Source organism: Pistacia vera, unplaced genomic scaffold, assembly GCF_008641045.1.
Source record: "Pistacia vera cultivar Batoury unplaced genomic scaffold, PisVer_v2 Contig344, whole genome shotgun sequence".
NCBI lineage: Eukaryota > Viridiplantae > Streptophyta > Magnoliopsida > Sapindales > Anacardiaceae > Pistacia > Pistacia vera.
In genome coordinates this window covers 2391384-2416999 of record NW_022196162.1, presented here as the reverse complement: position 1 = coordinate 2416999, position 25616 = coordinate 2391384, and the positions used below count along the sequence as shown (strand labels likewise).

At 36.5% G+C, this 25616-nt stretch overlaps 2 protein-coding genes and 1 long non-coding RNA gene across 4 annotated transcripts; all 3 read left to right on the top strand.

Annotated features, from left to right (window-relative positions):
- The first annotated feature begins 4132 nt into the window (after positions 1-4132).
- LOC116138895 lies at positions 4133-5584 on the top strand. The gene is made up of 4 exons (XR_004129351.1): positions 4133-4325; positions 4423-4529; positions 4863-5047; positions 5182-5584. It is a non-coding gene; the product is annotated as an uncharacterized LOC116138895 (long non-coding RNA).
- Positions 5585-5665: 81 nt separating this feature from the next.
- On the top strand, positions 5666-7329 carry LOC116138846 (SUN domain-containing protein 4-like; the record flags this gene model as incomplete). Its single annotated transcript, XM_031424505.1, is given in 4 exon segments — positions 5666-5721; positions 5723-6260; positions 6328-6413; positions 6959-7329. Coding segments are annotated over 4 exon segments (927 nt in total), but the record flags the coding sequence as incomplete, so codon positions are not given.
- A 12715-nt stretch (positions 7330-20044) lies between these two features.
- Positions 20045-24767, top strand: LOC116138916 (splicing factor 3B subunit 4). 2 transcript variants are annotated; one of them, XM_031424593.1, is made up of 5 exons: positions 20045-20208; positions 20756-20967; positions 22039-22219; positions 22311-22457; positions 24443-24767. In XM_031424593.1, exons 1-5 carry the CDS (start codon positions 20175-20177, stop codon positions 24466-24468), a joined length of 600 nt encoding a protein of 199 aa, XP_031280453.1. In that variant the 5' UTR covers positions 20045-20174; the 3' UTR covers positions 24469-24767. The 2 variants fall into 2 exon arrangements, with proteins under 2 accessions (XP_031280453.1, XP_031280452.1); XM_031424592.1 differs by lacking the exon at positions 24443-24767 and having other exon boundaries at positions 22311-22837.
- The last annotated feature ends 849 nt before the right edge of the window (positions 24768-25616 follow it).

Sequence of the window (25616 nt, the reverse complement as noted above, 5' to 3'; positions counted from 1 at the left end):
TGCTGAGGTAGCTTAAAGGAATTGAGAACTTTCAGTTTGCTTGGAAATGCCTTAGGAACGTCGCGCTCATTTGAGGCCACGAACTAATCGATCCCGCTGGGAGCGACTTGAACCACCGTTTGGCATAGGAGGTTAGAGTTACTGCCAAATAATGGCACTTTACCAAATCTGAAACCTGGTGAAGCTCCATCAGGTCATTGAATTCATACAAGTGATCCTATGGATCAGAATTTCCATCGAACGCTCGCATATCGGGCATTTTAAATCTTGATGGGAGTGGGGCAGCTAACACTGTCGGAGAAAAGGGAGACGCTGATGCAACCTACCCTTGCTCATTTTGTTGAGCTTTTAGCTGATCTAGAGCTTGCTGTAGCTCCTCAATCTGAGGCAGTGGAGCTATTTGGGGATTGCTTTCGCCAATACGAGTTCGTCCCTCCCGATTGCGATTGAGGAAAGTCCGGAGGTCAGATTCCTCTTCGCCTCGGCCGGCAGTTCCGGCCGCTCTCGACACACGCTGGCTACAGTCGTGTGATGGCGATGAATGGTGCGGAGAATTTTCACGACCTCCGCGGTGGTACGAACTGCCCTGCGAAGTGTGGGAACCTCTCGCACGATGACGATCAGGATCGTTTTTCTGGCGGTGATAAGAATCGCCCCGCCCAACACTTTTATGGGGGTGCGCATGCGACATGGCATGGGACAGCTCAGGCTGTGACCTTTCACCGAGTCTTAACGCCACAGGTATTCTACTCGGGACGTGGTCGGTGTTCGTCGGCCCTTTGGAGCCTTTAGGCCCGTTTTTCACCACTTGCTTACCGTTCCTTCGGCGCACTACAGTGCTCGCGACACAGGCTATCGCCCTTTGCCGCGCTTTTGTGCGACCTATAGACGTTTTTAGCAGTTGCACCACCTCATTTGATTTGGGTGGCATGCCCCAATCCAAACGGTCCAACCTTTGGTTGACCGTCTGGAGAGTATTGTCGAACCTCTCCAGGTAGCTTCTGATGGTCGGGTCAAGTTATGAACTTGAAGGAATATCTCTCATGACATTTTGCGGAACCGAAGGTACCTCGAGAGAGGTGTCCTCCTATACTTGGGAAATCTCCTCAACACCTTGATTGGTTCGCTCAGGTTTAAGTCGGTGAGCCATTTGCTGTTGTAGGACCAGTAAGTTAGAGATTCTCCTGATTAAGGATGAATACTAAATCAAGCCTTCCTTCTAGCGCCAAACTGTTGATGCGTGATTTTGACACTAACTAAACGCACGTGTGAAATGTTGAGCTAGCCCAGAAGACACACGTGGATGAGAGAGTGAGAGTAAAAGCAATAGAGAACAGTGTTTAAAGTGGTTCAGATGCTCAAAGAAGCAAATCCTACGTCCACTGATTTTGTATTAATAATAATGGCCAAGTCGTGTTCAGCGGACTGACTTACAAATGATTACACGAGAGAGAGAATGCTATTTTTCTTTAGAGAGATTAGCTAATCCCTCAAATGAGAGAGGAGCTCTCAATTTATAGTGGGATGGATTAAGGTTATGATTACTAAATTTGTGAGTTGGTGGGATTATCCGTGCAAATCCTCCTTTATGTCCCATTGCCCACCTTCTAGAGCGATTTACGCGATTTGGTGCAGGGATTAGACACGTGGAATCATTCTAGCTCTTGGCTGGTCTGACGCGCACCCACTGCCCTGACAGGAGCGTGCCGTTCATGCCATTGTGTGACGTGGCTGCCTTTGAATGGCTGCAGACCTACCTAAGCTCTGACTTTTTATGCTGACTGGGTCTTGCGTTAACCCTACTTTTTCAGGCATAACAGTATTAATTGAAGTTTCACCACCCACTACTGCAATTCAAAAGGGTCTTCTTCAAAAATAATATAAATAACCTAGAATCAAAGTTCTATACTTATCAAAGCTTCATATCCAAAATGATATGAACACGATCCTGGAGCAACATAATACAAACTCAACACAGATTTTACACAAGGGACTAAGGGAGCATACAAAACCTTCAAAATTAGTAACTAAATGAATTGAATTCAACCAATGCTTTGAAGAAAAAAAAAAGACACCATAATCTAAATTTCAGTGACATAAAAAAATCGTGGATGCAAGTATATTTATACTTTTACATTACTCAAATGAACAACATAATAGTCTCTTGATTAAGAATACTAGTAATGGTGAGATCGAAAATCAATTATTTATTCATCTCAGTGTCTCACATACAGATAAATCAACATTCAACATAATTAGAGATGCATTACCTTGCTGAATCGGCAATGGAGTGGTGGACTACTGGTCGTGGAGCAGTTGAGGATTGAAGATCTGAATCGGCAGTGGACTACTGGTTGTGGGCTCGTCGTTGTCGCCGATCGTCGTTCGTGGAAGTGGAACTGGAGCCGTGGTTGTCGCTGTTCGTTGTTTGTGGAAGTGGACTGGAGTCGTGGTCGTCGCCATTCGTTGTTTGTGGAAGTGGAACTTGAGCCGTGGTCAATGATGTTCGTGGTTCAAGGAACTAGAGCTGTGGTCATTGTTGGGTGGTTGTGTGGTGGTCACTGGAGGTTATCGCCGTTCGCTGGTGAGAATGGTTGACAGTGATGACAAATGCTGATGAGTGATGAGACAGATGGATGGGTTAGGAGTAATGGAGTTTGGTGGTGGGAGACGTTGGAAATAGAGTCTGGAGATGGAGATTTTGCAAAAGCCAAAAAACAATAAAACACATTTTGGTTTTGTTTATATACCTAGGGTTAGGGCTAGGGTAAAAATCGGTATTGGTTAACCGGTTTGGGAAAACTCTCAAATCGAGTCAGTTTTTCGAATTTCACAAACCGAAAACCGAATCGGTTAATAAAAAAAAGGGATTTTCGGTCCAGTTTTGGACTAGCTTTTCGATTCGATTTGGTTTCTGGACTATTTCTCCCACCCTTACTTTTATTTATTGATTTTCCTTAAATTTTCACTCATCATAATGTTTATACCAAATCCCATATGATTTTAAATTTTTTCAAACTCATACTTCTTAATCTCTGTTCATCATCTCCACTTTCTTGTGTAAAAAACATATCTCAAAACCCACCAAAAGTACTTTATTTTAAATTTTATTTTTTATTCATCTTATAGAATTATGATTAAAATTTTATAAATTCTTTTTTTTTTTCAAAGTTATAACATAACTTCACTCTTCTACTTATTTAACATCACTTTTGTATGATTAATCTTATATTTAAGTTTCGAGGTGACTTGACTTTTAGACGTTTGTCATCTTACATTTACGCTTCAAGGTGATCCATTTTTCAGACCTTCGCCATTCCTAGATGCTGACCCACCTCACCAATAAATTCTTCAATAATATTATACTTACAAAGATTTCCATAGAAAGTGATGTGACAAAAAATGAATGAAAGATCTTATATTTAAGTTTCGAGATGACTTGACTTTTAGACCTTTGTCATCTTACATTTACGCTTCAAGGTGATCCATTTTTCAGACCTTCGCCATTCCTAGATGCTGACCCACCTCACCAATAAATTCTTCAATAATACTATGCTTACAAAGATTTTCATATAAAGTGAGGTGGCAAAAAATGAATGAAAGAGTTTCATTCATTTTTTGCCACATCACTTTGTATGGAGATCTTTGTAAAATTTCTTTGTAGAATTTATAGACCTCACCAATAAATTCGTATATAAGAATTTATACATTTAATATTATTTTCAAATTAAAGAAATCTCTAGATCTCAAATCTCAATTCATGAAAGTTCTATAAAAAAAACCCCTTTGATGCACCCCATATGATTTGCTTTCAAACACATAAACCCTCAAATCTTCTTTTCAATTTCACTTTCTATTTTTTAGTATAAAAAGTAATGTTACACTTATAAAAAAAATTTATAAAAATTTCTATATAAAGTGATGTGACAAAAAATGAATGAAAGAGAAATATAATGAGTTTGCCTTTTTATTTCACTCTTATATTTATTTATTTATTTTTATTTCACTTAGTATTAAAATCTGTGTAAGATTTATTTATAAATATTGATGTAAAAAAATAGCTAGGAAATCACTTATTTTCAAACACCGACGGCACGGAAGTTGAACCACAAAACGAGAACAAAAACAAAAACAAAAACAGTGAATTACAAAAGAGAGAGCAATAGAGAGAGAATGAATTTTAAATCGCCGAAGAAACCCATAAAGCCACAGGACAAGAACCCGGATAAGCGCCTTAAACTACGCCGTTTTCATGCTAGTCTCGAACGTTCCCATTAACGTAAAAAGAAACTACACTCAAACGCTACAACTTGTTCAAGTTCCAGGTGATTTTTCATGTTTTTATGTTTTTATTTTTTTATACTGTTTTCTTTTTTAATATTAATTCAGTAATGGATCCAATCCGTTGATTTATTGATGAAGATTGTTAAATCCCGAATGGGTCGTTTTGGATTTGCGTTAGTTTGAGTCATCTCAGCATCAAACAGGAGAAGGCAAAAAAAGAGAGTAGACATTGCTTTGCTGTTAAGGTGAGTTATTCTTTATTGAAGAACACGCTTTTAGAATTTTGCAAAAAACTCCCTTATCGATATTTGTTGTTTAGTTTTAAAGATTTGGTTTATTGGGTTTGGCAGTGAATAAGATTGATGTGCAATGCAGAGATCATCTTAAGCTCTTTCGCAGAGCACACTTTTTAAAATTTGCAAAAACACCCTTTATCAGTCTTTGTTTAAATTGTGTGTTTATGCAATGCTGCGATCATCTAGAGGTCTCTTGAAGAACACACTTTTAGAATTTTGCAAAAACACCCTTTATCAATCTTGGTAATTTAATTTTTAAGTTTGGTGCTTTGGGTGTGGCAGTGAATAGAATTGATGTGCAATGCAGAGATCAAGTAGAGCTCTTCTTGATAGGAGAGCTGTGGAAAAGGCGAGCAGTGGAAGGAAATGGAATCGGGTTTACCAGGTTTCTTTGTCGTTGGTTTTTGTTTTGTGGGGACTTGTCTTGCTTTTGAGCTTGTGGATCAGTCGTGGTGATGGTTATAGAGGTAATAGTGTGATCAAGTTTTGTGTATTTTAAGCTTTGAGTGATGAATTTTGTATTTGATTTGTGCTTTCTTGTTTGAATGAATAGTTGCTTATGTAGTTGAGTGTTTGATGCATTATGCCTGCCTTTTTGTAGCTTCATATGTATTGGACGTGCGTTGTCAAAGATTGGATAGCTTTTGATCGAAAGAAATCAAATATGAATTTATTCGGGGAAAACGCCTTTGCTGTTAAATTAATATGCTGATCAAGTGTTTTTGTTTGGATTACTGTTTTATAGTTCATGCATGAGCTGTTTGGCTTTTAAGTTTTGATATGTATGTGTTGTGTGTATACCATTGAAGTAATTGATGCATTATGCCTCTCTGTTTTAGCTCCATATGTATATGTGATGCATCATTGTAAATTTGATAGCTTCTCATAAAATCAAATTCAATATGAATAAAATACATGAAATGAAGGTTATCATTATCATATTATAAATCTTTGAAACATGGAAAGTTAAGGAATGGATTGATATAGTAATTACATTTTCTTTATGTGAGGCAGTGAACATTGATTGCATATGGGAAAGGGGAGCATTAATTAACACTTGTGAAATGTGAAACTTGCACAGAAGTTTTACTGCTGCAAATGTGAAACTTGCACAGAGATTTCCTCTTGAAGAGCCGAAATGGATATCTGAAGTTGAACCTTCTGAGCCATTATGGCTCAGAATTTTACTGTACATTGAGTGTTATTGAAGTTTATGGAGTGGATGCTATTGAACGAACACTGGAGAATTTGATCTCTGTTCAAGATGATGTGTTCATACCTGATGAAGGGACTGCTCACCGTAAACCGCCATCCTCTCCACAGGAGTCCTTGCAGAGTGATGATCTTTATCGAAATCTGTACAAAGAACTGGAATATGACTCTTCGGGAGAAAACTTAGATGTGAAGCATGAAATGAAGAAAAATACTGTGCCTGATCCAGTTGAAGAAATTCGCCATCAAGTTGGCAGGTTGCCTGCAGATACTGTTCTTAAAATACTGATGCAGAAAGTACGTTCGCTGGACTTAAAGTTATCTGTTTTGGAACGATACCTGGAAGAATTAAATTTAAGATATAGTGATATATTTAAAGAGTTTGACGAAGATATAGGAGGGAAAGACAAACTTTTGGAGAAGATCAGATCAGACATAAGGAATCTCTTCGAAAGCCAAGAGGCTATTGTATGTGAATTTCTTTCCTCTATCAGTGCTTATATTTCCTTATTTTATGTTTTCTTGCCCTTTGCAGGCTAAACATATTGATGATCTTAGTTCTTGGAAATACCTTGTTTCCATGCAATCGGAAACTTTACTTAGAGACAATGTCGTTCTCAGGTTCCTTTCATGCCTTTACGACATTTTCCCTGAATGTCCTTAATAAAATAATAAGCATGCTGTGCACTTTAGGAAATAACAAAAATTTCTGGAGTTTACTAGAGTTCAATATAAATTTTAGGCATATCTTTGGACGACTGGAAGTGTGATGGGATATATGATACATGGACTTCTAATATATTCCTTCCTTTTATTTTTTTTTCTTTTTTTACTCAATTGAGAAGTATTTTAATCGTGTGATGAAAGTTTGCTTGTAAGCAATAAATAGATTTCTAGAGGTGAAGATTCTAAACTTGGAAATCTAGTGAAAAGTGTAAATGTAGTATTCAATAAAATGTGTGATTTGCACTGTATCATAGTATTCAAAATCTACTGTTAGAAGATGAGAGGTCCTTTAGATATCTCGGGAAATACACCGAAATACCTATTTATTCCATTGGTAGTAGTTTAGAATTGAATGCATAATTATAACTTTTCAACCTTAGCTATTTATCTTGGTGTGTGGCTTTGAGACGTAATTGCTGACTATCACTATTACTTTGCAGGTTGAAGGTTGAACAGGTTATGGAGAATCAAGTATCTTTGCGAAAAAAGGGCATCATAGTATTTGTTATATGCATAATTTTTGGGTTCTTTGCTCTACTGAGGCTATTTGTAGATATGTTGTTGAGTGTTTTTTTGGCATCAATTGTTCAAACAACAGAGAAGTCTGGGAAATTTTGTCGGATGAACTTATCCTGGCTCTTCTTACTTGTAAGCAGCAGTATTACCCTTTTAATACTATCATTATAATTGTGATGGCATATCAGTGAGTTACTAAAGGCTTCTATTGCCCATGGAATTCGAAGCTTGAAATGATTGTAGATATTTTAAGCTGTACAAAGTGAACAAGTTACATCTTTAGAGTTGCATACAAATAAGCTAAAAATTCAATTATGTGCAAATGGTCTTTTAAATAGAAAGGCTGCTTTGACACTTTATATGAAGTCATTATGTTAAGAGTTATTTACTAAGATGTGCTTCATTGTGACTTGTGAGGTGCATAAGTCAGGAGCTCCTTCAACAGTGCATTAGTTTATTAATTTTTTTTAGATTAGACCCAAAATCGATTTTTTTTATTTTTATTTCTTTTAACTTAATCATAGTGTTTCTTGGAAAAAATAATAATAATTAACGGTTAAATTAAAACTAAAGACAGACGAACTAAATAAACACCTATATATATTTGGAAAAAAAGAAGCTTAAAAATTTAAACACACAAAAGTGTTAGAATTTTGGCTTTGTGCTTTGAAAAGATTGAATGAGTAAAACTTATATTATTAATAAGAATTTTAATTTGTTTAGAGGTAGTGTAGGGGAAAATGGAGAAGAGTTAAAGTATAAATTATGATAAAGGTATTATTATCCAAAAATCTAATGAGAGATAAATTCAATTAGAAATTGATTTTTTTTTTTTTCATTTTTACTCTTAAAGAAAAAGGTAATCAAATAATTTTTTTGTTATATATATAGTAGAACCTCTCTATAATCATAATGTTAGGACCAACTAAATTTATTATTATGAGGATGTTATAACTTAATAGAGGTGTAGTTATAATAATTATTGTTTTGATTAAAAAATTATTGCTTTGGTTTCTTATTTTATAATTCAAGTTTTAGTAGTATTAGAATTTCAATTAATTGTTTTAGTAGTATTATGATAGTATGGAAATAGATATCAAAAAGTCATTACAAAATTGAGTGATCAGATTTGACAACTTCACTAGAGATCAGATTTGACAACTTCACTAAAGATCAGATTTGACAATTTAATAGAGGTGTAGTTACAATAATTATTGTTTTGATTAAAAAAGTATTGTTTTGGTTTCTTATTTTATAATTCATGTTTTAGTAGTATTAGGATTTCAATTCATTGTTTTAGTAGCATTATGATAGTATGGAAATGGATATCAAAAAGTCATTACAAAATTGAGTGATCAGATTTGATAACTTCACTACACTAATCAAATTGATATTAATATCTTCCTTAATCATCCAAATAAGTAACAAATCATATATGCTTTAACTGAAGAAGAAATCATTACTGGAATTAGACAACAAAATGAATGAGATAATCCTGAGGATAAATATAGTACGGAAATATTAAAAGTTTTGTGCCAAGAAGCTCTAAACATACAGTTAGAAATATTTTGACATCAGCAAGAAGGCGTCCATGTTGGTGACTTATTATGTACCCGCAAGATAAAAGATATGATAACAACTTTAAAACATAAATAATTTTCTCAAACAACTTTAGATAAATATTTTATTTCATCTTAAACATTTAATGTAATGTAACATATATATTTTTATAATATACATAAAATTATTAGTATGTAGAAGCAAGTTCCTTAAGATGAGACTTAAGAAAACTATAACTTATTACAAAATTTATTCTTATTTATAACTGGCCTAAGTTGGGACCAGAATTTTTTATGACTACATGGAGGTTATTCTTATATAGAGTATCACTATAGAGAGGTTCTACTATATATATATATATATTTATTCTTATATAGAGTATCACTATAGAGAGGTTCTACTCTCTCTCTCTCTCTCTCTCTCTCTCTCTCTCTCTCTCTCTCTCTCTCTNATCTGTCAAGTTGATGATAGCCATATTACTTCTATCATAGAGTGACGTGGCAGCTCCTACCTATTACTTTGGTTGGTATGGTACACATTCACAGCTTATTTAAGTCACTTTAACAGACTTTCCGTTCTCATTAATGGTTCCAAAAAGCCAACTGATATACTTCCTTATAAATCTATATATATATATATATATATATACACACACGACAACCACCATAACACAAATAAAGGGGAAAAAAATATAAAAAAATCTCCAGACAAATCATTGATTAATTGACCCCCTCTCCTTATCTCTTCCTTCCACTTCATTCTAACAACTTCCAATTCGTCGTCCTTTCTTCTCCAACTCCAACAATGTACAGAACTCTCGCTGCAACTTTTACATAGGTACGATCTCGACTCTCTCCATCATTTCTTCGACTCATCTTCCCCTACTGGCTTAGTAACGTTACTGGCATAGCTCATCCCTTTGGTTTCAAAATCCTAGGGTTAGAAATTTTTTGCCGAATATGAAATGAAACTAGTCTGGTAGGGCCAAATCTCCCTCAATTCTTATAAAAATTATTATTACTAGCTCATACTGTGTTATTGGTACAATAGCATTGCTGTTAATTTTTGCCTGTTCTCATTTCTTCATTTGGAGAGTGTTGATGCAATTTTTCGCATCGGCTAAAGTGCTGAGATGAAGAAACACACTTACCTGAGATACTCGATTGACTCTTGGGAGAATCGAGCAAGATAGGTGCGTGGTTCTTGGGAACCAGTGTATGGGACCCGTCTTGCGTGCTATGACTGGCGAAGGCAATAATATGCCTCTCGGTCGACAGTGGGGGAGCTGGAGAGAAGTTCCAACATTTTTAAAGTGGTTTGGCTGGAAAAGGAATAAGGCCTACGTCCACTGTTATGTTATTTGACTGCATGTGTTTGGGGATACAATAAGATGAGTTTTCCGGTAATCAAAAAACGTATCCCAGCCTACTAGACGGCCGAAGACCTTGGGATCAGAGAGAAAGCCTTTGGAATTCCTCTCTCTTCTTCCCTTTTTTGAATTGAAATCTATTCTCCTATTTTTCTCTATTTCTTTCTTTTTGTCCCTTTTTCATGTGTCTCTCTTCCTCTCTTGGCCATGATAGCTTTTATATAGAGAGAAGGTATGTAAGTACTATGATGACTAGTACTCATGCGTGTTAACTACAACATGCAATATGTAGAGAGTATACTAATCGTATAAGTAATAAAGTGATGAGTGAGTATCGTTCCCACGAGGATTGGTTGCTAAGCACTAAGTTTTTCTACTGTTTTCAAGTTAGAGCAATCGAATGGTTTGGATTTATGGAAGAATTTTAAACTAAACTAAACCAAAATTTATAACTATTCAAACTAATTATGAAGCAAGAATTAAAACACGGATAAAATCAATTCAAACAAACGGGTAGAGTTTTGACTTCATTCGGACTCTCTAGGTTAAACCTAGGGATTATACTAATTCCATATTCACATGCATTGATTGTAAATCGAACTCACTAAGGTATAAAATATACCTTCTCAGGCTATATTTCCTTACTCTTTCCTATTAAACTTTCGCACCTAACAAAATGAAGACTAATAGTTCATAGTTCATTAAGCACAAGAATCTTATATTGATTCATTGATTCTTAAATCTATCTCTAGCATTTAATACTACCATGGTGATTACCCAAGAAGCTTAACATGAATTATCTCTCAATCTCATCATGTTCATCACATAAAAACAATAAATACAGAATAATCACACAATCAAGCAAAATCATATGAAATTAATAATCATCAACTCTCTAACCCATTAGAATCCGAACTACATTAAAACCCTAACCCAAAATAGGTTAGTTCATGGCTAAATCAACAATACAAATAAGAGAAATGAAAAATCTAAAGTTCAACATAATAGAAATAGGAGAAAAGACAAGAAAATCTCCCCAAATGACAAATCCACTGGTTTAATCTCGAATCTTCACCCTTTGAATTCAAAGTTCGCCCAAAAACAATCTAAGAAAATGTAAAAAGCTGATATCTCTAAGAAAAACGAACCCCCTATAAAAATGACTAAGTTTCTCTTTTATACCTAACCCAAAAACCTAGGAAAAATGCGTAAAATGAAACTGTGTGTTTTGAAATTCGCAGACTTTGCCGTGACGAGGAAGTGAACTCAACCCTCGTGCGTAACTCTCTTCACCGCGGCGAACCTTCATGTGGAATTCTGAATTTACAGAATTGCCCTCCGCTTGTTTCTTTGCGTGAATCTTCTATCTTCGACACTCTTCTCATGTAAACAAGCTTCACAGTGTTCCATTCTGCTTCAGAACTTTCCCAACTTCTCAGATCTGCTCACTTCTGAGTCCAAAAACTCCAATTCGCTCATTGTTTGTATAAAATATCCATTTTAGCCTGAAACACAAAATATAAAGAATTAAGTAGCAATTTAGGTCAAAATGAACTAAAAAGTATCTGAAATCCGATTAAAAAGTCTAATCAAAACGGTATAATCCACGAATTATCAAGTACGTCAGCCATGATGTCGGTATTGTGCGACGACCGGAGGCTTACACGCTCTTACGTCGTAGCTCATGATGATGTCCTTTGTGCCAATAGGTATTTGTGCAAGTCTTCTATTGGTTGAGGTGCATGGAGAACACATGTAAATTGTGTCCTGCCGTGTGTTGCTGGTCGCTGCATGCAAAGTATACATGGTGAGATGATTAGTCCGCATGGGGAAGATATTTTCGTCTGGTGGGTCTCACCCCATCACACGTTGTGCTTGTGCTTTGCTTAGGTTGGATGCTCACGCTCTTTATTGAGTTTCTCTACTTCCCGATAGGGATGGGCATGGGCCCGGTTTCCCATCTCTGTCCTTGATATCCACTCCCATGATTGTCCCCGGTGATAGGGACAATTCTCATGACTGTCCCCGACTCATGGAGATGGCATCACTCCCATCCCATCCCCGTCTTGGCCGGACCTGATGAACGGGGCTTCGTGGGGAAATCCCCCCCACCCACCCTACCCACCCCCCCGGCGTGTGGGGGGATTTATAATTTTCGATTAATTAATTACAATGATAATTGAATGTGTAATTTGTAAGTTGTTAGGCAATTGTGTATATTCTTATATTGGTTGGTAAATTGTAATATTCTAATCAAATTTATTTTTGGAACATGTATTATTATTTTGTAAAATTCACAAAGTAATAATACATATATTTAATTATTAGACTTCCTCATTTAAATTATTTTTTCTATAAATTTAATACAAACATTAGAAAATATTATAAAAGCAAATATCATAAATTTAGATACATTACTTAAAAGTTAATACCATGATTTAAACTCTAATATTATATACAATCTCGCAAAGGAAAAAAAAAAAACATAAAATTCTCAATAAAAGAAGGTAGGCGAGACGGGGCTCCACGGGGGCCGGGTTGACGGGTCGGGGCGTGATTTCTTTGAGGCCCATCCCCAACCCTATCCCTGATATTTTCAAGGATTCCCCACCCCATTCGGATCGGGTTGGTTCGGATCCCCATGGGGCTAGGGCAAATGCGTGCCCATCCCTACTTCTCGGGCTTGATTCTCACTCTGTGCTAGGGCATGCCCCGGGCTTCCAGTCTTGTTCTGAGTTGGGATTTTTGCCGCACAACATCTGCCCCCTAGTTTTCTAAAGTCGAGGCGTGCTTGGAAAACTAAGTCTTTTGCGATCTAATCCCATTGATTCTGCCTCATCAAGTCTTCTCCTTCTTTTGCAGCCTTTTCGTTTGCCTTCGACTTTTCAGGTATTCGAAAGTTTTTTGGCATTGCATTTAATGAGACACGACTTGATTTGCCATCCCACTTCCCGAAGCATCAGGGGCTGCAGTCATTTTGAGGATATCAAAGCAACATTGTAGCACTTTTTCCCCTATAAATACAGGCATTTTCTGGTTTTGGGAGTTCATCCTTCACTTTTATTTTCTTTTTCTGAATCCACTAGGCTATAGCTCCTTTGTGGTTTCGCTTTTCTTACTTGTTCTCAGGCTTTTTGTGTAGCTTTTCTCTCTGATGACTATGCTCTTTTAGTGGGCGTATATGAGGTTGTAGAGTTCAGAGGTCGCGCAAGAGTTTGAGGCTCATGAATATACGTACTCTGACTTAGGCCAAACAACTTACGCAATCTATCAAGGTAGATGTTTTTTCTGAGGATGTAGGCTGCTTCTCCTAAGTCCTTCATGGAGAAGCACTTGGATAACCAAGTCTTTACCAACTGTAAGTTCGGTATATCATTCTTGATGAGAAGTATTTCGTCGACATACAACACCAAGAATGTCATTGCGCTCCCACTTACTTTCTTGTAAACACAAGGGTTTTCTTCGTTCTTGATAAAACTGAATTCTTTTATGGCTTCATCAAAACGAATGTTCCAGCTCCTTGAAGCTTATTTAAGTCCATAAATGGACCTCTACAACTTGCATACTGTAAGGAAATGATCAAACTCATGGCAGCAAAAAACAAAAATTGTAAAGCACAGATTGTTCCCATTGAACCAAGATCAGGGCACAAATTATACAGTTTATATGTTAAATCAAAATCTGCAGTACTATAAACAATCAGACTTGGGCTTCAACCTAAACATCCCCCATATCCAAACACTCCCAATCATGATATTTTAATTATAATTATTATTATTTCCAATTAAACTCAATTAATGTATTTATAGAAATACTTTAACATTTATTAATAATAATAATAATGATCCATTTAAATATATGTGTACATATATTTAAATATAATCTCACTTATTTAATTTTAATATCAAATTAAATATAGGCAACAACCTTAACAAATTTAATTGCACTGTGAGATTACCAAAATACCCTTTCATCCAAAAATACGAAAACGCCCCTTGCATAAACTGATTCTTAAATTATCATCTATGTGTGTGACCCGTAGGCTCCTCATCATACCGACAATGTGTAGTATTGTGATTAACACCAATAAATCGTCTCACTACACATAGACCAAGATTAGCTCCTAGCAAAACATCATGCTACCTGAAGCTATCTAGGAGGTGCATGACACCATCCACCTACAATTCCCTCAATTCCACCTTGAGGACAAGTTGACTCTTCAGGGGGGGGGGGGGGGGGGGGGGGGGGGGATTGGGGATTGATAGACTCCCATTAAGAAGGTATATCAATATAAAGAGCATAAGGGTAGAAGGTGTGTGTGCAGTGTGTTAGTGGGGGTTGGTTAGAGGTTATTCGCATGTGAGAATCAAGTGTTAGTGGAAGAATATTTAGTTGAGATTAGTTAAAAAGGATGTGAGTTTAGAAAAAGATAGTCAGATTATTAAGAGCCATTAAAAGAGCCCCCAGCTTCTCGAATTGCTGGGACTATCTGTTATTTTTTCGCTTGTTGTTGATAATTGTCTTATGATTGTCATTTCCATTCAATTAATACATACAAATTTGTTTCTAGAATTGCATTGCCCTTTTTCTCTGCATTTTTGCCTATGTGTTTTGGGTTTGTGTGAAATTAGTAGGGAGTTCCCATCAAATTGGATGAGAACACAACCACAAGGCTCAACAAAATGTAATTTAATAACACTCAACAAAGCCCTTAAATAATTGGAAAAATAGACTGATATATTGAAGTGAAAATGGTAGCCAAACAAGTTGGAAACAGAGAACAACAATGATAGAAAAATAAAAGGATTACTAGCACTTAGAGGAGCTAGTGGCCTCCAGCAATAATTCTAGAATTTACGATACCCCTCACTAGCTTTTTCCCTCCCTTATATACAAACTAAAATCACACTCTCAACACTCCCTCTTCCTACGTGGAGATTCCACACTAACTAACTCTAAACTGAATTTCCCTTACTGCCTTTTCCCTTCTGTTACTTTTCGCTTGTTGTTGATAATTGTTCTTATGATTGTCATTTCCATTCAATTAATACAATACAAATTTGTTTCCAGAATTGCATTGCCCTTTTTCTGCATTTTTTGCCTATTGTGTTGCTGGGTTTGTGTGAAATTAGTAGGGAGTTCCATCAAATTTCATGAGAACACAACCACTAGGGTCAAGAAAATGTAATTTAATAACACTCAACAAAGCCCTTAAATAACTGGAAAAATAGACTGATATATTGAAGTGAAAACGGTAGCCAAACAAGTTGGAAACTGTAACACCTGCTCTCTACTACTAGTCTTATAATACATACTATGTAAATTATAGATATACATAGCGTATGAAAGATAGTGGGCTCAAATTTTTCTTTACTCATAAAATATAATTCTTTACAAATACAAAATACTATGTATTAAAAACTTTCTAATTAATACAAAATATCATACCTGGTGGACAGTGGTGCCAATACTCTCCGCTCCTCGACATTCATCCGACCGCTACTCCTATTTCCTGCAAAACAGAGAAGAACAACAGGGTGAGCATAACAATGCTCAGTAAGTAAATCCTCTACTACCTGTCCCCGCAACTCACTCTTTGGTTCTTTCCTTACTCTACCGTTCTTCTATTTCTAATTTTCACTGTTTTTCTCTTTCTTTCTAATACTTTTATTCTCCTTTAACTCTGTTCTGCTCTTTTTATTCTTTCTTTCTCTCTGTTCTTTTTCTCTTATTCTTACTCACCATGAAGGAAAATCATGGTTCTCTCTCTTATTCTCGTCATACTCACCATGAAGAAAAATCATGGTTCTCTCTTATTCTCATCATACTCTCACTAACCATGGAAGAAATCATGGTGCATGCATGCATGAGATGTACATGCAATTAATGCAAAAGAACTGCATATTTCTTTCTTCTACTCTCTATTCTTACTAACTCAAACTCTCTCATTCTTTCTCATTCTTTCTCTTTCTATCTCATTCTTTCTCAAGCTTTCTCATTCTTTAATTCTCTCTATTATCTCTTTCTCATTTCTCATAATTCTTTTCTACTAACTCTCTTTTTAAATGTCACGGCCCCATCTTACCGGAGGCACGGTCGGGACTTCTCCCACTCTACGTGACTTCTATTGATTCTCTTTCTGTCTCTCTTTCTCATAACTCTTTTCTGTTAACTTCCTGTTGTAGGTCACGACCTGATCTTACCGGAGGCACGGCTGGGTACTCATCCCACTATTCGTAACCCTACTCATTGTCTCTCTTTATTCTTTCTCATGTTTGCTCATTCTTCCTCACTTGCATGTCACGGCCTTATCTTACCGGAGGTACGGCTGGGTGGAGATCACAAAGCACCGACCCACTTTTCGTGACTTCTACTCATTCTCTGTCGATCGGACTTAGTCATGCATGGATTCGGAACCCTTGGCCAGGTGAGTGTATTCTCTCTCTCTCTGAATGTCACGATCCCATCTTACCGGAGGCACGGCTGAAACCTCATGTTCCACTCTTCGTGACGGTCACGGCCCCATCTAACCGGAGGCATGGTTGGGGATCACAAAGCACCCATTCTCGTGACTTTACTCATCACTCACAGGTTTCCCATCGCACAACCTACTCTATTCTCTTCTTTTGCTCTTAGAGTAGTTTATTCACAAAGATCTCTACTCTTGCTCAAACTAATACTCATCTCTTTCTCAAGCTAGTATTCATAGTATAGCTTAACTCTTAGAGTAGTCTATTCACAAAGTTCTATACTCTTTCTCAAGTTATTACTCACAGTGTAGTTTATACTCAAAATTCTCTACTCTTTCTCAAGCTACTTCTTAAATGCACAACTAATGCATATGGATGGTTTATTCCCATTAATGCACTTATGAAATGCCAATATGCAATGTAGCAAGAATTAAGGGTCACTATTCATACTCATACTTCTCTTAGGCATTTCATCAAACAACTCATGTGCATACAAAAACTCTTCTCTAACTACAACTCTACTTCTCTTTTTAACCATCCAAAATGGGAGGAAACTCCCTTCAGTGGACATGGTTCCTATCATAGAAGAACACTCCCAAAATATCTACTCAATCTCCTCCAACTTTATCTCAAACTCATCACACATCAACACTTCCCATAAAGGAAATATATCCAACAAAAATAACATGAATACTCTTCTCAACTCAATTTCTCAACAAATAGACATATATCTCTACTCAATTTCTCAACAAGCATCATATATACATGCATAAAGAAATCTCTACTCATGAATTTCTTAAACTTTAGCTTGAGTTGGATTTACTTACTTCATACTTGAGTAGTCTCCACTAAAGCTCTCTCCTCTTGTTGGACCTTAGCTTTTCCTTATTTCCTAAGCATAAACTTAGTAAGAACTTAACCTTTACATAAATAAAACTCATATCTAGAGTAGGGATTCTTACCTCTTCTTGCTTAGGATCAATTATTTGTCAAATTCCAACTCAAAACTCTTAAAAATCCCTTGGAAGATTGAGTGAGGAATTGAGAGAAAATGAGGGATGAAGAGGCGGTGGAAATGGGTGAAATGAAGGGGTTTATTACACTTAACCCTTTTTAGCTCAAAATATATTCATTCATTCCCATATTGCCCTTGCTTTTTCTTGAAAATTTCATCCTTGACCTTTGATTCATTACACTCACACCCCCACTCTAACATATTCTCCATAAAATTCTCTTACATTTTACTCCCCACTTTTCCTGCTAATTAGAGGTAAAATGGTCATTTTTCCCTTAGGAAAGAATTCTCTAGAAACTCAAACAAAAACTCAACCGACCCTTCGCCGCGGCGAAGAATGCTCTGTTGCCTCGGCGAAGAATTACAGAATCAACATTGCAAATTCAGAGCCGACGTCGCAGCGACGAAGCTTCTTCCTCGCCCCGGTGAAGGCTGCAACTCCAAAATCCGCCAAGTCTTGATCAATTCCAAAGTAAACACTCAACCAAACCCAAAACATAAACTCAACCAAGGGCCAACCAAACAACATGAACAATAAACAATCTCATTTAGGAGCAATTTAGTAACCCTTTAGGCCATACCATAAACAATGGCTACGTATCTCAAGCGGGGCGTTACAGAAACAGAGAACAACAATGATAGAAAAATAAAAGGATTACTAGCACTTAGAGGAGCTAGTGGCCTCCAACAATAATTCTAGAATTTACGATACCCCTCACTAGGTTTTTCCCTCCCTTATATACAAACTAAAATCACACTCTCAACACTCCCTCTTCTTACGTGGAGATTCCACACTAACTAACTCTAAACTGAATTTCCCTTACTACCCTTTCCCTTCTTCTTCTTGTATAACTTAGTTATAGGAGGCCTATCAATAACAACAAACCCCACACCCCCCCCCCCCCCCCCCCCCCCACCCCGGCCGCCCCCCTTATATACAACCTAAAATCACACTCTCAACACACCTCCTCTTCTACGTGGAGATTCCACACTACTAACTCTAAACTGAATTTCCCTTACCTACTCCTATTCCTACCCTTTCCTTCTTCTTCTTGTATAACTTAGTTATAGGAGGCCTATCAATAACAACCCCCCCCCCCCCCCCCCCCCCCCCTTCTTCTCCTCAACACTCCGCTCTCCTACGTAAGATTCTACACACAAAACTCTAAACTTAATTTCCCTTACCTGCTTTTTCCCTTCTTTTTCTTGTACAACTTAGTTATAGTAGGCCTATCAATAACACCCCCCCCCCCCCCCCCCCCCCCCTATTGCGTTGTGGGTTTGGTGAAATTAGTAGGGAGTTCCATCAAATTTGATAGACAACAACCCAAGGCTCAAGAAAATGTAATTTAATAACACTCACAAAGCCCTTAAATAACTGGAATAGACTGATATATTGAAGTGAAAATGGTAGCCAAACAAGTTGGAAACAGAGAACAACAATGATAGAAAATAAAAGGATTACACACACTTAGGGAGCAATGGCCTCCAACATTTCTAGAATTTACGATACCCCTCACTAGCTTTTTTCCCTCCCTTATATACACTAAAATCACACTCTCAACACTCCCCACCCCCCCCCCCCCCCCCCCCCCCCCCCCCTCCTCACTACATCTCCTCTACGAAAAACCCCCAGGTCTCATCTTGACCTACATGGAAGATTCCACACTAACTAACTCTAAACTGAATTTCCCTTCTTCTTCTTGTACAACTTAGTTATGACAGACCTATCAATAACACCACCACCCAGACCCCCCCAACCACACCCCCTCCCTGCAAACCACCTTGTCCTCAAGCATATGAGTAAACATCATATTGAAAAATGACAGAGAAGGGAGATGAAGAAAGAGGAGAACAAATGCAGATACCCTAAACTAACACAACCATACTAACGAAGGGTTGAGGGAAGTACTCTCACGGTGACTTACAACAATGAAGAGATGGCTATGCATGGAGGAAGGACTATCTTCGGTTGATTGAAGCGATGGCATTGCGAAGAGAAGGTGTTGACGGTTGATTGGAGAACAGATGGTGTCGCTGGTAGATTGTTACACGATGGCATCGCCGATCAGTGGAAGGGATGGCGTAGTCAGTCGATTGGAGAAGAGACGCGAGGGTCTTCAATTGGAGATGAATTGCTGGTGAAAATCATTAGGGATTGGGAGTTTAGGGTTGAGATTAGGCATTTCAGTTTTACAATTCGATTTTACATTGTCAATGTTGGGGTTGAATGAACATTTATAAAGTATGTTTAATATTAAATAACCCCCATAACTCTAAAATATTATTTGAGTTGAATAGGGTAATAGAAAACAAGTCTTATACTCTTTTCATTTTGAGACAAAAAAATCTTATTTAATTTTGATTAATTTTTACAATAGATTTGCCCAATAATAAAACAAATACTTATTCTGTTATTTAATCCAAACAAAATAACAAAAAAAATGATCCAGTAATAAACATGGGCTAAATCTACTAAGCCATCAACGGATCTCTAAATAACCGTCTTGCCCTCACTTGAAAGACGAGGTTCATTTGATCACCACGTATCACTCCTCAATTCGCTCTCTCCTCTGTATAAATATGATAGCCACCACAACACGGATAAGGAAAAAAAAAATCTCGCAGACAAATCATCGATTAATTGACCCCCTCTCCGCATCTTTTCCTCTCCACTTCATTCTGACAACTCCTAATCAGCAGTCCTTTCGTCTCCAACTCCAGCAATGTCCGGGAGCCCTCGCTGCAACGTCTACATAGGTACGATCTCGATTCATCTTCCCCTGTTGGCTCAGTAACGTTACCGGCACAGCTCATCCCTTTGGTTTCTAAATCCTAGGGCTAGCATTTTTTTGCCGAATATGAAATAAAACTAGACTGGTAGGGCCAAATCTCCCTCAATTCTTATGAAAATGATTATTACTGGCTCACACTGTGTTACTGGTTCAGTAGCGTTGCCGTTAATTTTTGCACGCTCTCATTTCTTCATTTGGAGAGTATGAGAATTCTAGTCCAGTAACAATACAGGACCAGCAGAGACCTGAACTCACAATTTTTATAAAAAAAAAATGATAATTTCTGTATTAGGTGAATATTACAATGCTGGTCCGGTAACGATACCGAAACTTTACCCTGGGCTCACAAGTTTTGGAAAATAGAAAATGAAAAACAGATGCAGATGAGGAAGATAATCGCAGTAAACATAACATATCGATAACGTTGCTGGACTGTCAGCACAGCTTTTCAATTAAAATTATTTGTTGTTATTTTTATTAATTTATGTGTTGATTAATTTAATTTGGTATAGGTAATTTGGATGAGAGAGTGAGCGAGAGAGTTCTGTATGATATTTTGATACAAGCGGGGAGAGTGGTGGATTTGTATATTCCACGAGACAAAGAAACTGATAAGCCGAAAGGTTATGCGTTTGCCGAATATGAATCACAGGAGATTGCAGACTATGCTATCAAACTTTTCAATGGACTTGTCACTCTCTACAATCGGACTCTTAGATTCGCTGTACGTCACTTTTTTTTTTTTAATTCAATTTTATTGAGATTTTGCTAAATCCAAATGTTAAGTCACTCATGGATAAAGTTTCTAGTGAGTTCCCGAGGAATTTTAGTGATGAATTTTAGTGAGGCTTCCAAGGTAAATGAATTTACCACCTTGGAAGTCTAATCTAATTATATGTGGGCTCTGATTGTCTATATGAAAAATAGGTTGAATCAGGTTTTAGGAAAAAGTATGATGAAATTTATCAATTTTTGAGTAGGTGTATAGCTATTTTAGGGTTGTTTGTAATAGATTTTTGATTTTTTATCGAGTTCTTAGTTGATCAGGTTACTGGTGAATTTTAGAGGAGGTATTCCTCAAAGTATCATCTGATTATATGTGGACATGGATTGTTTGGGTTGAAAAATAGGCGGACGCAGGCAATTGGGATGATTTATGATAAAATTATGAATTTCTAGGAGTTTTTTATCGTTTAGGGAGATTTATAATACGTTTTCGAATTTTAATGGAGTTTTTGGTGAATTTTAGAGGAGGATTATGATTTTTAAGATATTAGTTAGGGTTATGAGTCAATATTAGTTGGGATTTGACTATCTTTTAGTAAGTGTTAAAGCAAGGGCAATAGAATTTTGTTTCTTTAATTTAGATTCCCTGAAGTTTAATTAATTATATCTGTAACTTGATTGTTGGGATTGAAAATTGCAGAATCATCTGTAAGGAAGATTTATGATAAATTTATGTATTTATAGGAGGGCTTTAATGGTTTTAGTGGAGGCTTTTGATCATTTTCAAAATTTTAATGGAGGTTTATTATAATTTTCAAAATTTAGAGATTTTTGTGATGATTTTCAACATTTCAAAATATGGTTTTTGCCTATTTTTCAAAATAGTGTTAGAGTGTAATTGTTATTGAAATCACATTTTTTTTTTATTTTTTTATTTCAATGATTTTTGCTATAAAAGTGGTGTATACCTATAACTAGTTAAGCTTCATTGATATCAAATGAAATTTCATCATATATATAGTTTCCCTCCTTGAAGTTTTTGATGTTTGACATAGAACTTGATGAACAGTATTCTGGGCAAGACAAGAATTCTCAAAATTCATCTACAACAGTCACTCCATCTTCTCGTAAATCTAGGACTGACCCTGTACCCATACCAGTTAACAATATGGAAATTTCTCATCAGTCGACGAGGATATCGGCACCCTTTAGGGTATCAACTAACCCTGCTAGTATTTTCTCTTCGGAAGGTGATGTGTTTTTTATGTTTTTCTCTTTGATCCGCGGATAACTGTTCTAATGTTAATTTCAAGCTTGCTGATAATCTTCTTTTTGATTCAGAGCCGCCTCCCCCTGGAGTAACTGTAACAGACCAGGGTAATGAGTATGGAACACATATCAGTGGTAGCAATTATGAGTACAGTCGAAGGGTTTTTGGCTCAACATTGGATAGTATTAACCGCTCTAGATCTCGCCGCTATGACTATAGTAACTCAACCTCTTATCCCTATTACTGATATTTGTCATTAGATTTTTAGGATCAGAAATAGAAGCTGAACTCTGACCTGGTACACTGAAATTGGCTAGCTGTTGTTAACATTAAGGTAGGATAAGTGGTACAGCTGTACTGAGTATATGTAATTGGAAGGTCAGTTGTAGTCGAGTTTGTTTACATTGTTATTAGACTATTTTTGAAGGTGTGCCAATTTCAGCTGTTGTGTTTTTAATTATATAGCTAGATATGGGAAAATTGAAGTTAAATTTTCTCACATGAACAGTTCTACTGTGTTGTGTTGTGAAAGATGATTCTGGATCACTAACCTGAACAGTGAATTCATGATGACAAATTAGTAACTTTAGACTGGTTATTGTTCAAGTACGAAATAGTTTGATGCTTGTTTGATGTAATTTGGTCACTTTATGTTGTTGTGCTAGGCTTCATTAAATACATTGTTTGTGTTATTATAAATAAGAATGCCTGGAAAGACAAAAAATGATATATCAACTATAGTTATGCTGATGACTGTTATTGTATTTTTAGTAGCATTAAATTCATGCACGTGCATGCTGCTAATAACTGTGGTATCTACCTGAATATTTAATGTCTAAAGAGAAACCCTTAAATAGATGTTCAACAATCAACTATTGCTAAATTTAGTAGTATATCTGTTGGAGTTTATTCTTTGGAAAGGAAATTTTTTTCTGTATTCCTGATAGATATTGAGAACTAACTTGCTTGTTTAAGTTGTAGACTATCAAGTTTTAAGTTGTTAAGTAATGAACCAATAGTACATATGTGAATATCGTAAACAAATGATGAAAGAGGTGGTCAGGCAGCATAACTGATTCAATTCAGAATTTCCTGATTTATTTCTTGTAACAGATCAGAGATGGGGTTCTTGATTTGTTGAAATATATTACAAATTTGTTGGTAGAAGTGAGTCCTCGAGGGTTGTGTTATGTGTTATATGTTGTAATTTTGCTATTGATGATTGTTTTTGCTGTTTTCTTGAGGATTAGAATTAGATTTGAGTACAAGCTAGTTGCTAAATTTTTACTTCATGTGTATATGACTCTGTTTATATCATCTTTATCAAAGTTGGTGAGTTTTCATGCTTCTTTTCAACATTCTTTGCTTGATGCTTGATTGAATTTGCTCTAGACATTCTTTTCAACATTCTTTGCTTTATGCTTGATTGAATTTGCTCTAGACATTCTTTGCCTGTGAAGCTGGTGAAAGTTGTCTATTATTATAATAGGCATATATGCCTGTCAACTCTAAACCCTAAACCCTAAGGCATATATTTATTTTTTCATACTGACAAAAGTTGATACTAAAAACCATGTTCACATATTTTAGCTATATGGGCCTTAAAGTGACGTTGAAGCGTGGCTAAAGTGATTACTAATGTCTTTTGGCTTTTGGTTTTCTATTAATGATCTCCTTTGAGATCAGCGTTGTCACTTTTGACCCGGGTTTTCGTTGTGTGTTGGCCTGGACTTTGTTGACTGTAAATTGTGTTGTCCCCTTTATTTTAGGCATCCCATGGATTTTTGGGTTGCGGCAAATGGAGTCATGCAACATCTGTTCATGCATCAAACACAAACCCTTGAGATTGTTAGTGTACCATCTAAGCAACCTTAAGGTAGACTCCTTGTTATCAATATGCAACACAATGGTTTGGACCATGAGCTCGCAATCGGTCATTTTGTCTACACCTTTGCAAGTGCTTGCACAACACTCAAGTATAGAGGGTATTAGTTTATATAGACCTATTATACGTGTGTAGTTGTAGACTTGTGTAAAATTTCTTTTGATTTATGGACAGACCGTTCAAATCACTTAATATACAACTATTTACTTGCCACTCTACCCCATTAAGACCGGAAAATATGTTTGGAGTCTTGAAGAATTTCAGGTGGTTGTGAGGTACTCCTGCACTGCTAGCTTAATCCATGGCTGTGCTTTTCAGGTGCTTCCGGCGCCAGTCCAGGATGAAGTGCAGCAGCTACAGCACCATCAGGTGAGCATTATGCCAATATGCTGCTGTTCTATCAGCCGACTCCCTTTATCTGGTGATGTTCTGTTGGCATGTATGCTCGGCTAAAACTTTCTGGTTAATCTCTCTAGTTGTGACATTAGTGGATGAAATGATTGGCTTTTTTTTTTCCGAACTGGTTTTGACATTAGTCACCATATGAGAATGGTAGTGAAACGTATGGTTAGTTCAAGGAAGAAGAATCTGAAGTTTCGATTCTTCTGGGACGATCTACCTTATATTAGATGCACATTCATCACCTTGATGAGGTTGCCAACAATTTATCTGTTGCATTTACATGATCCTTATTGGTCGCATGTATGTGCATTTGATGCATGGTAGACTACTAAACTTTATTGAATAGAATATCACTGATGGTATAGGCAATTTTTGCTCTAATAAAGGTAATAGATATAATAGTAATAATGTGTTTGGTTGGTTGAAATAAATTAGTGAGTATGTTATATTAATATGTTTAGTTGAAATGATAAATTGGTGGGTATGTTATATAGTTTACTAAATTAACCTCCTTTTTAAATATTAATTAATATTATTTTTATTATTATTTTTTAAATCGTTTCTTTTAATCCCTTGCATTGAAAATTTTACTAGAATACTCCAGTCATATAAAACTTTAAATTGTAGCAAAATCACCTTCATCCATCCTAAGCCATTGTAGACAATCAGCTACCATCGTCAACAGTTGCCGTAATGGCACACGACCGGTGGGATCTGGTCGATTATGCGTCGATAAGGTCGTTTCTGGCCAGATCTGGTCAATTTTATGGTTTTTTCATGACCAAAGATGTGATCGTTTCAAGGCCAAATCTTTAGGTGTGAAACGAATATAGAAACAGTCAGATTTGGTTAAAAATTGCCGAAAATGACCTTACCGGTGTATGATTTGTCAAATCCCGCCAGTCGTGCGCCATTACGATGATTGTTGCCGACGGTCGGCGGTGGTGGTTGGAGACCAACGGTGGTGTTGGGTGGGATATTTTTTTAAATTTTAAATTTTTTTGTGTTTTAGCTAAATTCTCAAATGTAGGAGATTTGGACTAATGGTTATTTGGTAGACATTTTAAAGCAATTATGTCCGAAATGATAT

Coding starts and splice junctions, on each gene's coding strand:
- LOC116138916 (XM_031424592.1), top strand. CDS start 20,175: ATGTCCGGGAGCCCTCGCTGCAACGTCTACATAG. Junction 20,209..20,755: donor TCGCTGCAACGTCTACATAG/GTACGATCTCGA, acceptor AATTTGGTATAG/GTAATTTGGATGAGAGAGTG. Junction 20,968..22,038: donor ATCGGACTCTTAGATTCGCT/GTACGTCACTTT, acceptor CTTGATGAACAG/TATTCTGGGCAAGACAAGAA.